The following is an 11,533-nucleotide window of genomic DNA, read 5'->3' on the forward strand; positions in this document are numbered from 1 at the left end:
ATATGGTTTCACTTATTTGTGGAGCATAACAAATAGCATGGAAGACAAGGGGAGTTAGAGAGGAGAAGGGAGTTGAGGGAAATTGGAAGGGGAGGTGAATGAGAGACTATGGACTCTGAAAAACAATCTGAGGGTTTTGAAGGGGCGGGGGATGGGAGGTTGGGGGAACCAGGTGGTGGGTATTGGAGAGGGCACGGATTGCATGGAGCACTAGGTGTGGTGCAAAAACAATGAATACTGTTACGCTGAAAATAAACTTAAAAATTTTTAAAAAAAAAGCAAAAAAAAAGAACTATAATTTTTGTATCTGTCATTCTTTCGGAAAAAAGTGGTTTCCATGAAAAAAGTGGCTAGTTCACAACTCAAATGACACAAGTAATTTTTCTCAGAGCTTCCATTATATTTTCATTTGCTATAGAAATGCTTTATTCATATTTCCCATTTCATCACACAGAATATTTAAAATATCATACTCAAGGAATGAAACTTAATAACTAATTTTTACTTTTTCATAAAAGACACAATTAAATGAAATAAATTGATTGATTTATTACTGTGTCTAGTGGTGAAGAGGATGGTGATTGCTTAGTACAGTTTTATGCTACTAATTTGATCAGCATTAAAGCACCAGGCATTTTACGCAACATTTCTTTTATACCACCAATGAAGATATCAATGCAATAGAAAGATGAATAATGTATTTTTAAAAGTATTTTTATGAAAAAGAATTTTGAACTCACAGACTCATGAAAATGTATTAGGAATCTCCAGGTATCTATCTGTATACTGCATGTCCAAATAAAGACACTTGACTTAGAGTGATAGAATGCTTTTCACTGAACCATTTTTAAGTAGATTTTATTTTGTTTTTCTTCTTGGACAGTGAGCTTTTATTTTTTTATTTTTTTTTAAAGATTTTATTTATCTGACAGAGAGAGATCACAAGCAGGCAGAGAGGCAGACAGAGAGAGAGGAGGAAGCAGGCTCCCCACCGAGCAGAGAGCCCGATGCGGGACTCGATGCCAGGACCCTGAGATCATGACCTGAGCCGAAGGCAGCGGCTTAACCCACTGAGCCACCCAGGCGCCCCAACAGTGAGCTTTTAAATAACAGGTTTCGTGCTTACTGTGTAGAAGTTCACAATCTAGGTAGTTTGCTTTCAATTTTGTTTCAATGTATGTGGTTCAACTCATCTTGAAACCAAAGTGAAATGAGCCAAAGTGTTAAGAGCATCTCATTTTTCACTGACATCATTTCACTGACATCCTGATGACTATGGTTTTGTTCTTTTCTTAGAAATCCTACTGGTTTGGTAAAGCTTTAAGCGTTAAGTATAAAGAAGATAAACAAATTATTGACACAATTAGAAGTGATTATTTTGAAGAAGAGCCTGTTGATTTGGTGGCTGGTATTAGGATTCAACATCTATACAAGGTACTGTTTTCTAAGTCTCTTTTCCCCAATGCACGGAAAGTTAGTTGATGGTGTATAGTAAATGTTTTCACTGGCCATGGCTCTACCCCCCCCATAAGATGTTAATAAAAGTTATATTCAGCACATTAATTGTTTGACAAAATAAAAATGAAAGATGTGCAAATAAAGTAAAAACTCCATGTATTTCTCATTTCTTCAGAATGGAATCCAGCTTTGTATTATGATAATGGTGGCTTTTACAGTATTCCCACTATAAGAGCTAATGTCTAGCTGGGACTATGATGATTTGATGTGTAAATATTAATTTATGTTTACAGTTACGGTTTTACTTGTTCTACCAATTATGCATTAGACTATTTGGCTGAATTCTCTTTTGTCCAAACTTTTGGTGAGGAGGTGTTCCTGGGTATATTAGTTTATTTGGATCAATTAAGTGCCCCTATGTAGGCCTTTGTTGCTATAAACTTTGCTCTTAGTACAGCTTTTTGTTATATTCATATGAGCAATTACTTGCAAAAAAAATGAAATGGAGGAATCTGGAAGAAATGGAGGCATTCCTAGAAACATATAAACTACCAGACTGAACAGGAGGAAATAGACAACCTGAACAGACCCATAACCAACAAAGAAATGGAATCAATAATCAAAAATCTCCAAACAAAAGTCCAGGGCCAGATAGCCTCCCTGTGAAATTCTACAAAACATTTAAAGAATTAATACATGTTCTTCTGAAGCTGTTTCAAAAAGATAGAAATGGAAGGAATATTTCCAAACACTTTTTATTTTTTTTTATTTTTTTTTAAAGATTTTATTTATTTATTCGACAGAGAGAGATCACAAGTAGACGGAGAGGCAGGCAGAGAGAGAGAGAGAGAGGAGGAAGCAGGCTTCCTGCTAAGCAGAGAGCCCGATGTGGGACTCGATCCCAGGACCCTGAGATCATGACCTGAGCCGAAGGCAGCGGCTTAACCCACTGAGCCACCCAGGCGCCCCCAAACACTTTTTATAAGGCCAGAATTACCTTGATCCCAAAACTGGACATAGACCCTACCAAAAAGTAAAATTACAGACCAATATTCTGGATGCAAAAGTTCTCAACAAGGTACTAGCTAATAGGATCCAATGGGCAACATTCAAAGGATTATTCACCATGACAAAGGGGGATTTATTCCTGGGCTGCAAGCCTGATTCAATATCCACAAATCAATCAATATGATACACCACATTAATAAAAGAAAGGGTAAGAACCATATGGTCCTATCAATAGATGCGGAAAAAGCATTTGACAAAATACAGCATCCTTTCTTGATAAAAACTTTCTGCAGCGTAGGGATAGATGGTACATACCTCAATACCATAAAAGCCATATATGAAAACCCCACAGTGAATATCATCCTCAATGGAGAAAAACTGAGAGCTTTCCCTCTAAGGTCAGGAACATGACAAGGATGTCCACTCTCACCACTGTTGTTCAACATAGTACAGGAAGTCCCAGCCTCAGCAATCAGACAACAAAAAGAAATGAAAGGCATCCAAATTGACAAGGAGGAAATCAGACTCACTCTTTGTAGACAACATGATACTCCGTGTAGAAAACCTAAAAGAATTGCTAGAACTGATACAGGAATTCAGCAGAGCCACAGGATCTAAATCGATGCACAGCAGTTAGTTACATTTCTATTCACTAACAATGAGGCAGAAGAAAGAGAAATCAAGGAATTGATCCCATTTACATTTGCACCAAAACCAGTAAGATACCTAGGAATAAACCTAACCAAACAGGTAAAAGATCTATACTCTGAAAACTGGAGAATGCTTATTTTTTTTCAAAGATTTTATTTACTTATTTGACAAAGAGAGAGAGAGAGCATAAGCAAGGCGAGTGGCAGGCAGAAGGAGAGGGACAAGCAGACTCCCTGCTGAGCAGGGAGCCTGATGTGGGGCTTGATCCAGGACCTTGGGATCATGACCTGAGCCAACGCAGACGCTTAACAACTGAGCCACCAGGCACCCCTGGAGAACACTTATGAAAGATATTGAGGAAGACACAAAAAATGGAAAAGCATTCCATGCTCATAGATGGAAGAACACATGTTAAAATATCTGTGCTACCCAAAGCAATCTACAAATTCAGTGCAATCCCTATCAAAATACCATCAGTGTTTTTTTCACAGCACTAGAACAAACAATCCTAAAATTTGTATGGAACTGGAAAAGACCCCAAATAGCCAAAGCAATCCTGAAAAAGAGAAGCAAAGCTGAAGGTATAAAATTCTGGACTTCAAGCTGTATTGCAAAGCTGTAATCATCAAGAGAGTATGTAATGGCACAAAAACAGACACATAGATCAATGGAACAGAATAGAGAGCCCAGAAATGGACCCTCAGCTCTGTGGCCAACTAATCTTCAACAAAGCAGGAAATGATATCCAATGGAAAGAAGGCAGTCTTTTCAACAAATGGTGTTGGGAAAATGGGACACATGCAGAAGAATGAAACTGAAGCACTTCCTACACCATACAAAAAAAAATAAAATGGATGAAAGACCTAAATATGAGACAGGAATCCATCAAAATTCTAGAAGAGAACACAGGAAGCCAACCTCTTCTCCCTCACACTAATGACCTTTCATCGGACCTTCCCCTTTTACCAGCAGAACACTTATCCACTCCTCCTCCTGGCCTGCATTGGCTTGGAGTCTCTGCTGGACCCAGGTGGTGGTGGCCGCCCACAGACTCTGTCTGCTCTCAGAGGTGATTAGTCTGGGAAATGCATAAAAGCACTCAGAACACTATCCATGCCCAGTATCATACACTGCCACTCCCCTTCCTTTTCCCTCCCCCTCTCACTCCTTCCTGCCTGCTGGACACATCTCCAAAGGCAAGGGAAACAAAAGCAAAAATAAACTGAACATAATAAAAATTTTTTAAAAATTTACCCCAAAGATACAGATGTAGTGAACAGAAGGGCCATCTGTCAGTGGCCACAGTTGCCAGACTGTGGAAAGAGCCAAGATGCCCTTCAGCAGGTGAATATGGATAAAGAAGATATGGTCCATATATATGATAGAGTTTTGCCTCCATCAGAAAGGATGAATACCCAACTTTTGTGTCAACATGGACAGGACTGGAGGAGATTATGCTGAGTGAAATAAGTCAAGCAGAGTAAATTATCATATGGTTTCACTTACTTGTGGAGCATAAGGAATAACAGAGGACACTGGGTGAAGGAGAGGAGAAGTGAGTTGGGGGGAAATCGGAGGGGGCGATGAAGCATGAGAGACTCTGGACTCTGAGAAACAATCTGAGGGTTTTGGAGGGGAGGGTGGTGAGGGTTGGGAGGGCCTGGTGGTGGGTATTAAGGAGGGCACATATTGCATGGAGCACTGGGTGTGGTGCATAAACATTGAATCTTGGAACACTGAAAAAATAAATTAAAAAAGAAAAAAATTAAAAATAGAGACTTTAAAAAATGAACTATTAGGACTTCATCAGGTTAAAAAGCTTTTGCACAGCCAAGGAAACAGTTAACTAAAAGGCAAAATACATGTGGTGTGTGTGTGTACACACACACACACACACACACACACACACACACACACTGGAATTTTACTCAGCCATGTAAAAGAATGAAATCTTGCCATTTGCAATGTCATGGATGAAACTAGAGGGTATTACACTAAGTGAAGTAAGTCAGAGAAAGACAAATACCGTATGATGTCGTTCATATGTGGAATTTAGGAAACAAAACAGATAAACATACAGGAAAGGAAGGAAAAATAAAATAGGATGAAAATTGAGAGAGAGGCAAACCAGAAGAGATGCTGAACTCTCGGAAACAAACTGAGGGCTGCTGGAGGGGACATGGGTCGGGGGGATGGAATAACTGGATAGGGCACTGGATGTAATGAGCACTAGGTGTTATATGCAACAGATGAATCCCTAAATTATACCTCTGAACCTAATCAGAAAAGCTTTATGACTTCAAGGAGCTTTACTTGACTATCTTATACAAAGTAGCACCATCTACCAATGTTACTACGATAGGTAATCATTTACAGGTTTTTGATTTCTATGTGTTTCTCCTACTGGAATTTTTCTGTCATGAGAGCAGGAGCTATTTTGGTCTTGTTCATTAATGTATTCATAGTACCTTACACAATGTATGCCACAAAGTATGGGCCCACAATAAATATTTGTTGACTAAAGAGATTGATTAGCAGTGATTTGTTTTAGTAGACGAGGCAGAAGGAAGTGTGTAAGGTAAGTCAGTCTCAGGCTTCTGTCTTTGCATCTACGTGGGTTGTGGTAAGGAATGTGGCATGAGGAATACATTTTCAGGTAATGCTAATGAGTAGTGTTTGGAGTACCTCAAGGAAAGTATAATGTGTGTCCACCATGAAGTTCTGGAACTTAGCAGGAAGACATAGAGAAGCAGACTGTGGTGTTATCAGCCTCAAGACAGTAGCTGGACTGAAGTGGGACTGGATCAGATGAGTTTTGTAGATCTACTTTTAAGGTCTCTGCATATATTGCCTTTAAATATTGTTTATTTTTCACAGTTTTATCGTTTTTATGCTTTGGCTTTTTCTTCTTTTGAGATTAATGTTCTGTCATTTGTTCTTTTCTGGATAGTTGATAGACATGCTGCCCTTTATAAGCAGTAATAATAAACATAAAGCTAGTACTTTTTTAAAATTTTCACAGGAATTCACAGTGGAGAAGAATACCATCGTAGCAGTAAAAAACTTAACTTTTAATGTATATGAAGGTCAAATCACTGTTCTTCTGGGACCTAATGGAGCAGGAAAGACTACCACCTTATCGATTCTTACAGGTAAGTTTTTAGGGTCACCCTGATCACAGATACCATACATCAAACTCTGAAGCTTCTGTGTACCCTCTTGACATTGACATCATTGTTATTTAAGTTATATACACAGTTGTTGATTAATTCACACTCTTCTTAAAGTGCAGAACATTTGTTACAAAGTTTAAAAATCAGTATTTGTTTTTGCATCTCACATGCCTTTTCTTCATAATATATTGTTCCCATTGGTGAATGCAAACACCCTTTAATTTTCAATTCTTATTCATTTACTCTTTTCTTTTCTTTTGTCTTACTTTCCCTTTTATTCCCCTGTCCCCTTTGTAGGAAAATCATTCTAATTCAATTTACATAGTTTTCATTGTAAAATATATGATATATATTCTTATGAATGGATTATTATAATATTAAAAAATTTTCAATCAACAAAACTAAAAGGCAACCTACAGAATGAGAGAAGATATTTGCAAATTACATTACAGATAAAGGGCTGGTATCCAAGATCTATGAAGAACTTCTCAAACTCAATACCCAAAAAAACATAATCCAGTCAAAAATGGGCAGAAGACACGAACAGATACTTCTCCAGAGAAGACATACAAGTGGCCCATAGACACATGAAAAAATGCTCCACATCACTAGTCATCAGGGAAATACAAATCAAAACCACAATGAGATACCACCTTATACCAGTTAGAATGGCAAACAAAATAGGAAACAACAAATATTGGCAAGGATATGGAGAAAGGGGAACACTCTTATGCTGTTGGTGGGAATCCAAGCTGGTGCAGCTATTCTGGAAAACAGTATGGATCTTCCTCAAAAAGTTAAAAATAGAGCCACCCTACAACCCTAGCAGCAATGTCCACAATAGCCAAACTGCAGAAGGAGCCAAAATGTCCTTCAATGGATGAATGGATAAAGAAGAAGTGGTACATATATGTACAATGGAATATTATTCAGCCATCAGAAATGATGAATATCTAGCATTTACATCGACATGGATGGAACTAGAGGATATTATGCTGAGTGAAATAACTCAGTCAGAGAAAGACAATTATCATATGGTTTCACTCATATGTGGAATATGAAGAATAGTGCAGAGGACAATATGGATGGGGGGAAACTGAATGGAGTCAGAGAGGGAGACCAACCATATGAGACTCTTGATTCTGAGAAACTAAGGGTTGCAGAAAGGGATATAGGTGAGGGGATAGGGTAACTGGGTGATGGCATTAAGGTATGATGTGATGAGCACTGGGTGTTATAGTGAACTGATGAATCATTGAACGTTATCTTAAAAACCAGTGATGTACTGTACCTTGGCTAATTGAATTTAAATAAAAAAATTTCAAACATTCATCCAAGATGAAAGATTTTGCACCCTTACCTACCACCTAGATTCTACTATTTTAGTATTTTGCCACACTTGCCACATGTCTATTGATCCTAATTTTAAGCATCTCAAAATTAATTTTAGATGTTAGTATGCTTCTTACTAAATAATTTGATATCATTAACTATAATTTTCTTTTGGTGTAAAGCTTTATTATGATGAAACACTTAAACTTTGTGTGTGTGTGTGTGTGTGTGTGTGTGTGTGTGTGTGTGTGTGTTTTGCTAAATTTTGACATGTGCATACATCTCTGTAATCCAATTGTCTGTTAAGCTGGAGAAATTCACTACTATCCCAGAAGAGTCTCACTTTGCTCAAGTGATCCACTTGTAATTCATAGCAACTGATACATTTCAGATGAGGCAATAATTTCATTCATCTCATCACTGTATACTAAAAAGCCAGGTGTTTGGGTTTTTAAAAAGGAGTTAAGGTTCATTTATTTATTTATTTAATTTTTCAAATTTTATTTAAATTCCACTTAACCTATAGTGTAATACTAGATTCAAGAGTAGAATTCAGTGTTTCCTTACTTACATATAACACCCAGTGCTCATCACAGAAAATGACCTCCTAATACCCATCACCCATTTAGCGTATCCTCAGCCTACCTCCCCTCCAGCAGCCCTCAGTTCATTCTATGTAGTTAAAGAGTCTCTTTTGTTTCCCTTCCCCTATTTTCATCAGTTTTATTTCTTAAATTCCACATAAGTGAAATCATCTATTTGTCTTTCTCTGACTTATTTTACTTAGCAAGATACACACTAGGTCCATCCTGGTCATTACAAATGGCATTCTTTTTAGTGACTGAGTAATATTCTATTGTACATATATGCCACATCATCTATACACATTCTTCAGTTGATTGCCGTTTGGGCTCTTTCCATAGTTTGGCTATTGTTGATAATGCTGCTATAAACATCAGGGTACATGTACTCCTTTAAATAAGTATTTTTGTATCCTTTGGATAAATACCTAGTAAGCAATTGCTGGGTTGTAAGGTAGTTCTACTTTTAACTTTTTTGAGGCACCACCATACTGTTTTCCAGAGTGGCTGCATCAGTTTGCATTCCCACCAACAGTGTAAAAGGGTTCCCCTTTGTCCACATCCTCACTAAAATCAGTTGTTTCTTGTGTTGTTTATTTTAGCCATTTAGATGTGTGAGGTGGTATCTCATTGTGGTTTTGATTTGCATTTCCCGGGATGCTCAGGTGATGTTGAACATCTTTTCATATGTCTGTTAGCCATCTGGGTGTCCTCTTTGGAAAAGTGTCTATTCATGTCTTCTTCCCATTTCCTAACTGGCTTATTTGTTTTGGGGGTGTTGAATTTGGTAAGTTCTATATAGATTTTGGATAGTAACCTTTTATCAGATACGTCATTGCAAGTATCTTTTCCCATTCCAAAGGTTGCCTTTTAGTTCTGTTGATTATTTCTTTCACTGTGCAGAAGCTTTTTATCCTAATGAAGTCCCAGTAGTTCATTTTTGCTTTTGTTTCCCTTGTCTCTGGAGACGTCTCTAGTAAGTTGCTATGCCTGATGTCAAAGAGGTTGCTGCCTTTGTTCTCCTCTAGGATTTTAATGTTTCCTGTTTCACATTTAGGTCTTTCACCCATTTTGAGTTTATTTTTGTGTAAGAAAGTGGTCCAGTTTCATTCTTCTGCATGTTGCTGTCCAGTTTTCCCAACCCCATTTGTTAGACTGTCTTTCTTTCCATTGGTTATCCTTTCCTGCATTGCCAACGATTAGTTGACCATACAGTTGTGAGTTCATTTCTGGGTTCTCTGTTCTGTTCCACTGATCTATGTGTCTGTTTTTGTGCCAGTATCATACTGTCTTGATGACTACAGCATTTTAATACAGCTTGAAGTCCAGAATTTGATGCCTCCAGCTTTTCTTTTCTTTTACAAGATTGCTTTGGCTATTCTGGTCTTTTGTGATTCCATACAAATTTTAGGATTGTTTATTCTAGCTTTGTGAGAAATGCTTATTGTATTTTGATAAGGACTGCATTAAATATGTAGATTGCTTTGGGTAGTAGTCTTTCAATCCATTAGCATGGAATGCTATTCCATTTCTTTGTGTCCTCTTCAATTTCTTTCGTAAGTGTTCTCTAGTTTTCAGAGTACAGATCTTTTCCCTGTTTGGTTAGGTTTATTCCTAGGTATCTTATTGTTTCTGTTGCAGTTGTAAATGGGATTGATTCCTTGATTTCTCTTTCTTCTGCTTCATTATTCAGGTATAGAAATGCAACAGATTTCTGTATGTTGATTTTGTATTGTACGACTTTCCTGAATTCCTGTATCAGTTCTAGCAACTTTTTGGTGTAATATTTTTGTTTTTCTACATAGAGTATCATGGCATCTACAAATAGAGAAAGTTTGACTTCTTCTTTACCAATTTGGATTCCTTTTATTTCTTTCTGCTGTCTGATTGCTGAGGCTAGTACTTCCAGTACTTTGTTAAATAACAGTGGTGAGGGTGGACATCCTTATCTTGTTCCTGACCACAGAGGAAAAGCTCTGTTTTTCCCCATTGAGGATAATATTTGTTGTGGGTCTTTCATCTATGCCCTTTATGATGTTGAAGTATGTTCCCTCTATTTCTACTTTATTTAAGGTTTTTATCAAGAACGGGTGCTGTACTTTGTCAAATGCTTTTTCTGCATCTATTGAGAGGATCATATGGTTCTTATCCTTTCTTTTATTAATGTGTAATATCACGTCATTGATTTGCAAATACTGAACCATGCTTGTGGCTCAGGAATAAATCCCACTTGATCATGGTGAATGATTCTTTTAATGAACTGTTGGATTTGATTTGCTAGTATCTTGTTGAGAATTTTTTATCTGGGACATTGGCCTGTAATTCTCCTCTTTACTGGGGTCTTTGTTTAGTTTTGGAATCAAGATAATGCTGACCTCATAAAAAGAGTTTGGATGTTTTCCTTCCATTCCTGTTTTTTGGAACAGTTTGAGTAGATTAGCTGTTAATTCTTCTTTAAATGTTTGGTAGAATTTCCCAGGAAGCCATCTAGCCCTGGACTTTTGTTTGCTGGGAGATTTTTTTTTTAAGTTTATTTGTAACACAATATGGGCCTTGAACTTACCACCCTGAAAGCAAAAGCTGCATGCTCTACTAACTGAGCCAGACAGGCTCCCCTGTTGGGAGATTTTTGATTATTGATTCAGTTTCTTTGCTGGTTATGGGTCTGTTCAATTTTTCTATTTCTTCCTGTTTCAGTGTTCATAGTTTATATGTTTCTAGGATTGTATCTATTTCTTCCTGGTTGTATAGTTTGTTGGCATATAATTTTTTTTTAAAGTTTTTAAAATTTTAATTGCAGTGTAGTTAACATACATTCTCGTATTAGTTTCAGGCATACAATATAGTGATTCCACAATTCTATACATTACTCCATGCTCCTCATGGTAAGTGTGCTCTTAATCCCCATCACCTATTTTTTTTCCCTTTTTTTAAAAATTTATTTTCAGCATAACAGTATTCATTGTTTTTGTACCACACCCAGTGCTCCATGCAGCCCGTGCCCTCTCTAATACCCACCACCTGATTCCCCCAACCTCCCAACCCCCCACCTCTTCAAACCCTTCAGATTGTTTTTCAGAGTCCATAGTCTCTCATTGTTCACCTCCCCTTCCAATTTCCCCCAACTGCCTTCTCCTAACTCCCCATGTCCTCCACGCTATTTGTTATGCTCCACAAATAAGTGAAACCATATGATAATTGACTCTCTCTGCTTGACTTATTTCACTCAGCATAATCTCTTCCAGTCCCATCCATGTTGCTACAAAAGTTGAAGATATTTGCAAATGACAGTACAGACAAAAGATTGATATCCAGGATCTATAAAGAACT

General features: G+C 37.4%; 1 protein-coding gene across 1 annotated transcript in view; it reads left to right on the plus strand.

Moving 5' to 3' along the window:
• LOC111146184 (ATP-binding cassette sub-family A member 3-like) overlaps nt 1-11,533 on the plus strand; it is a 131,324-nt gene that overhangs the window by 50,363 nt on the left and 69,428 nt on the right. Inside the window, exons 10-11 of the mRNA XM_022501616.1 lie at nt 1,297-1,434; nt 6,140-6,269. Coding sequence (XP_022357324.1) covers nt 1,297-1,434; nt 6,140-6,269 — 268 coding nt within the window. The remainder of the gene's footprint in view (nt 1-1,296; nt 1,435-6,139; nt 6,270-11,533) is intronic.

Source organism: Enhydra lutris, unplaced genomic scaffold (genome assembly GCF_002288905.1).
Source record: "Enhydra lutris kenyoni isolate GAN:26980312 unplaced genomic scaffold, ASM228890v2 scaffoldscaffold13, whole genome shotgun sequence".
Classification (NCBI taxonomy): domain Eukaryota; kingdom Metazoa; phylum Chordata; class Mammalia; order Carnivora; family Mustelidae; genus Enhydra; species Enhydra lutris.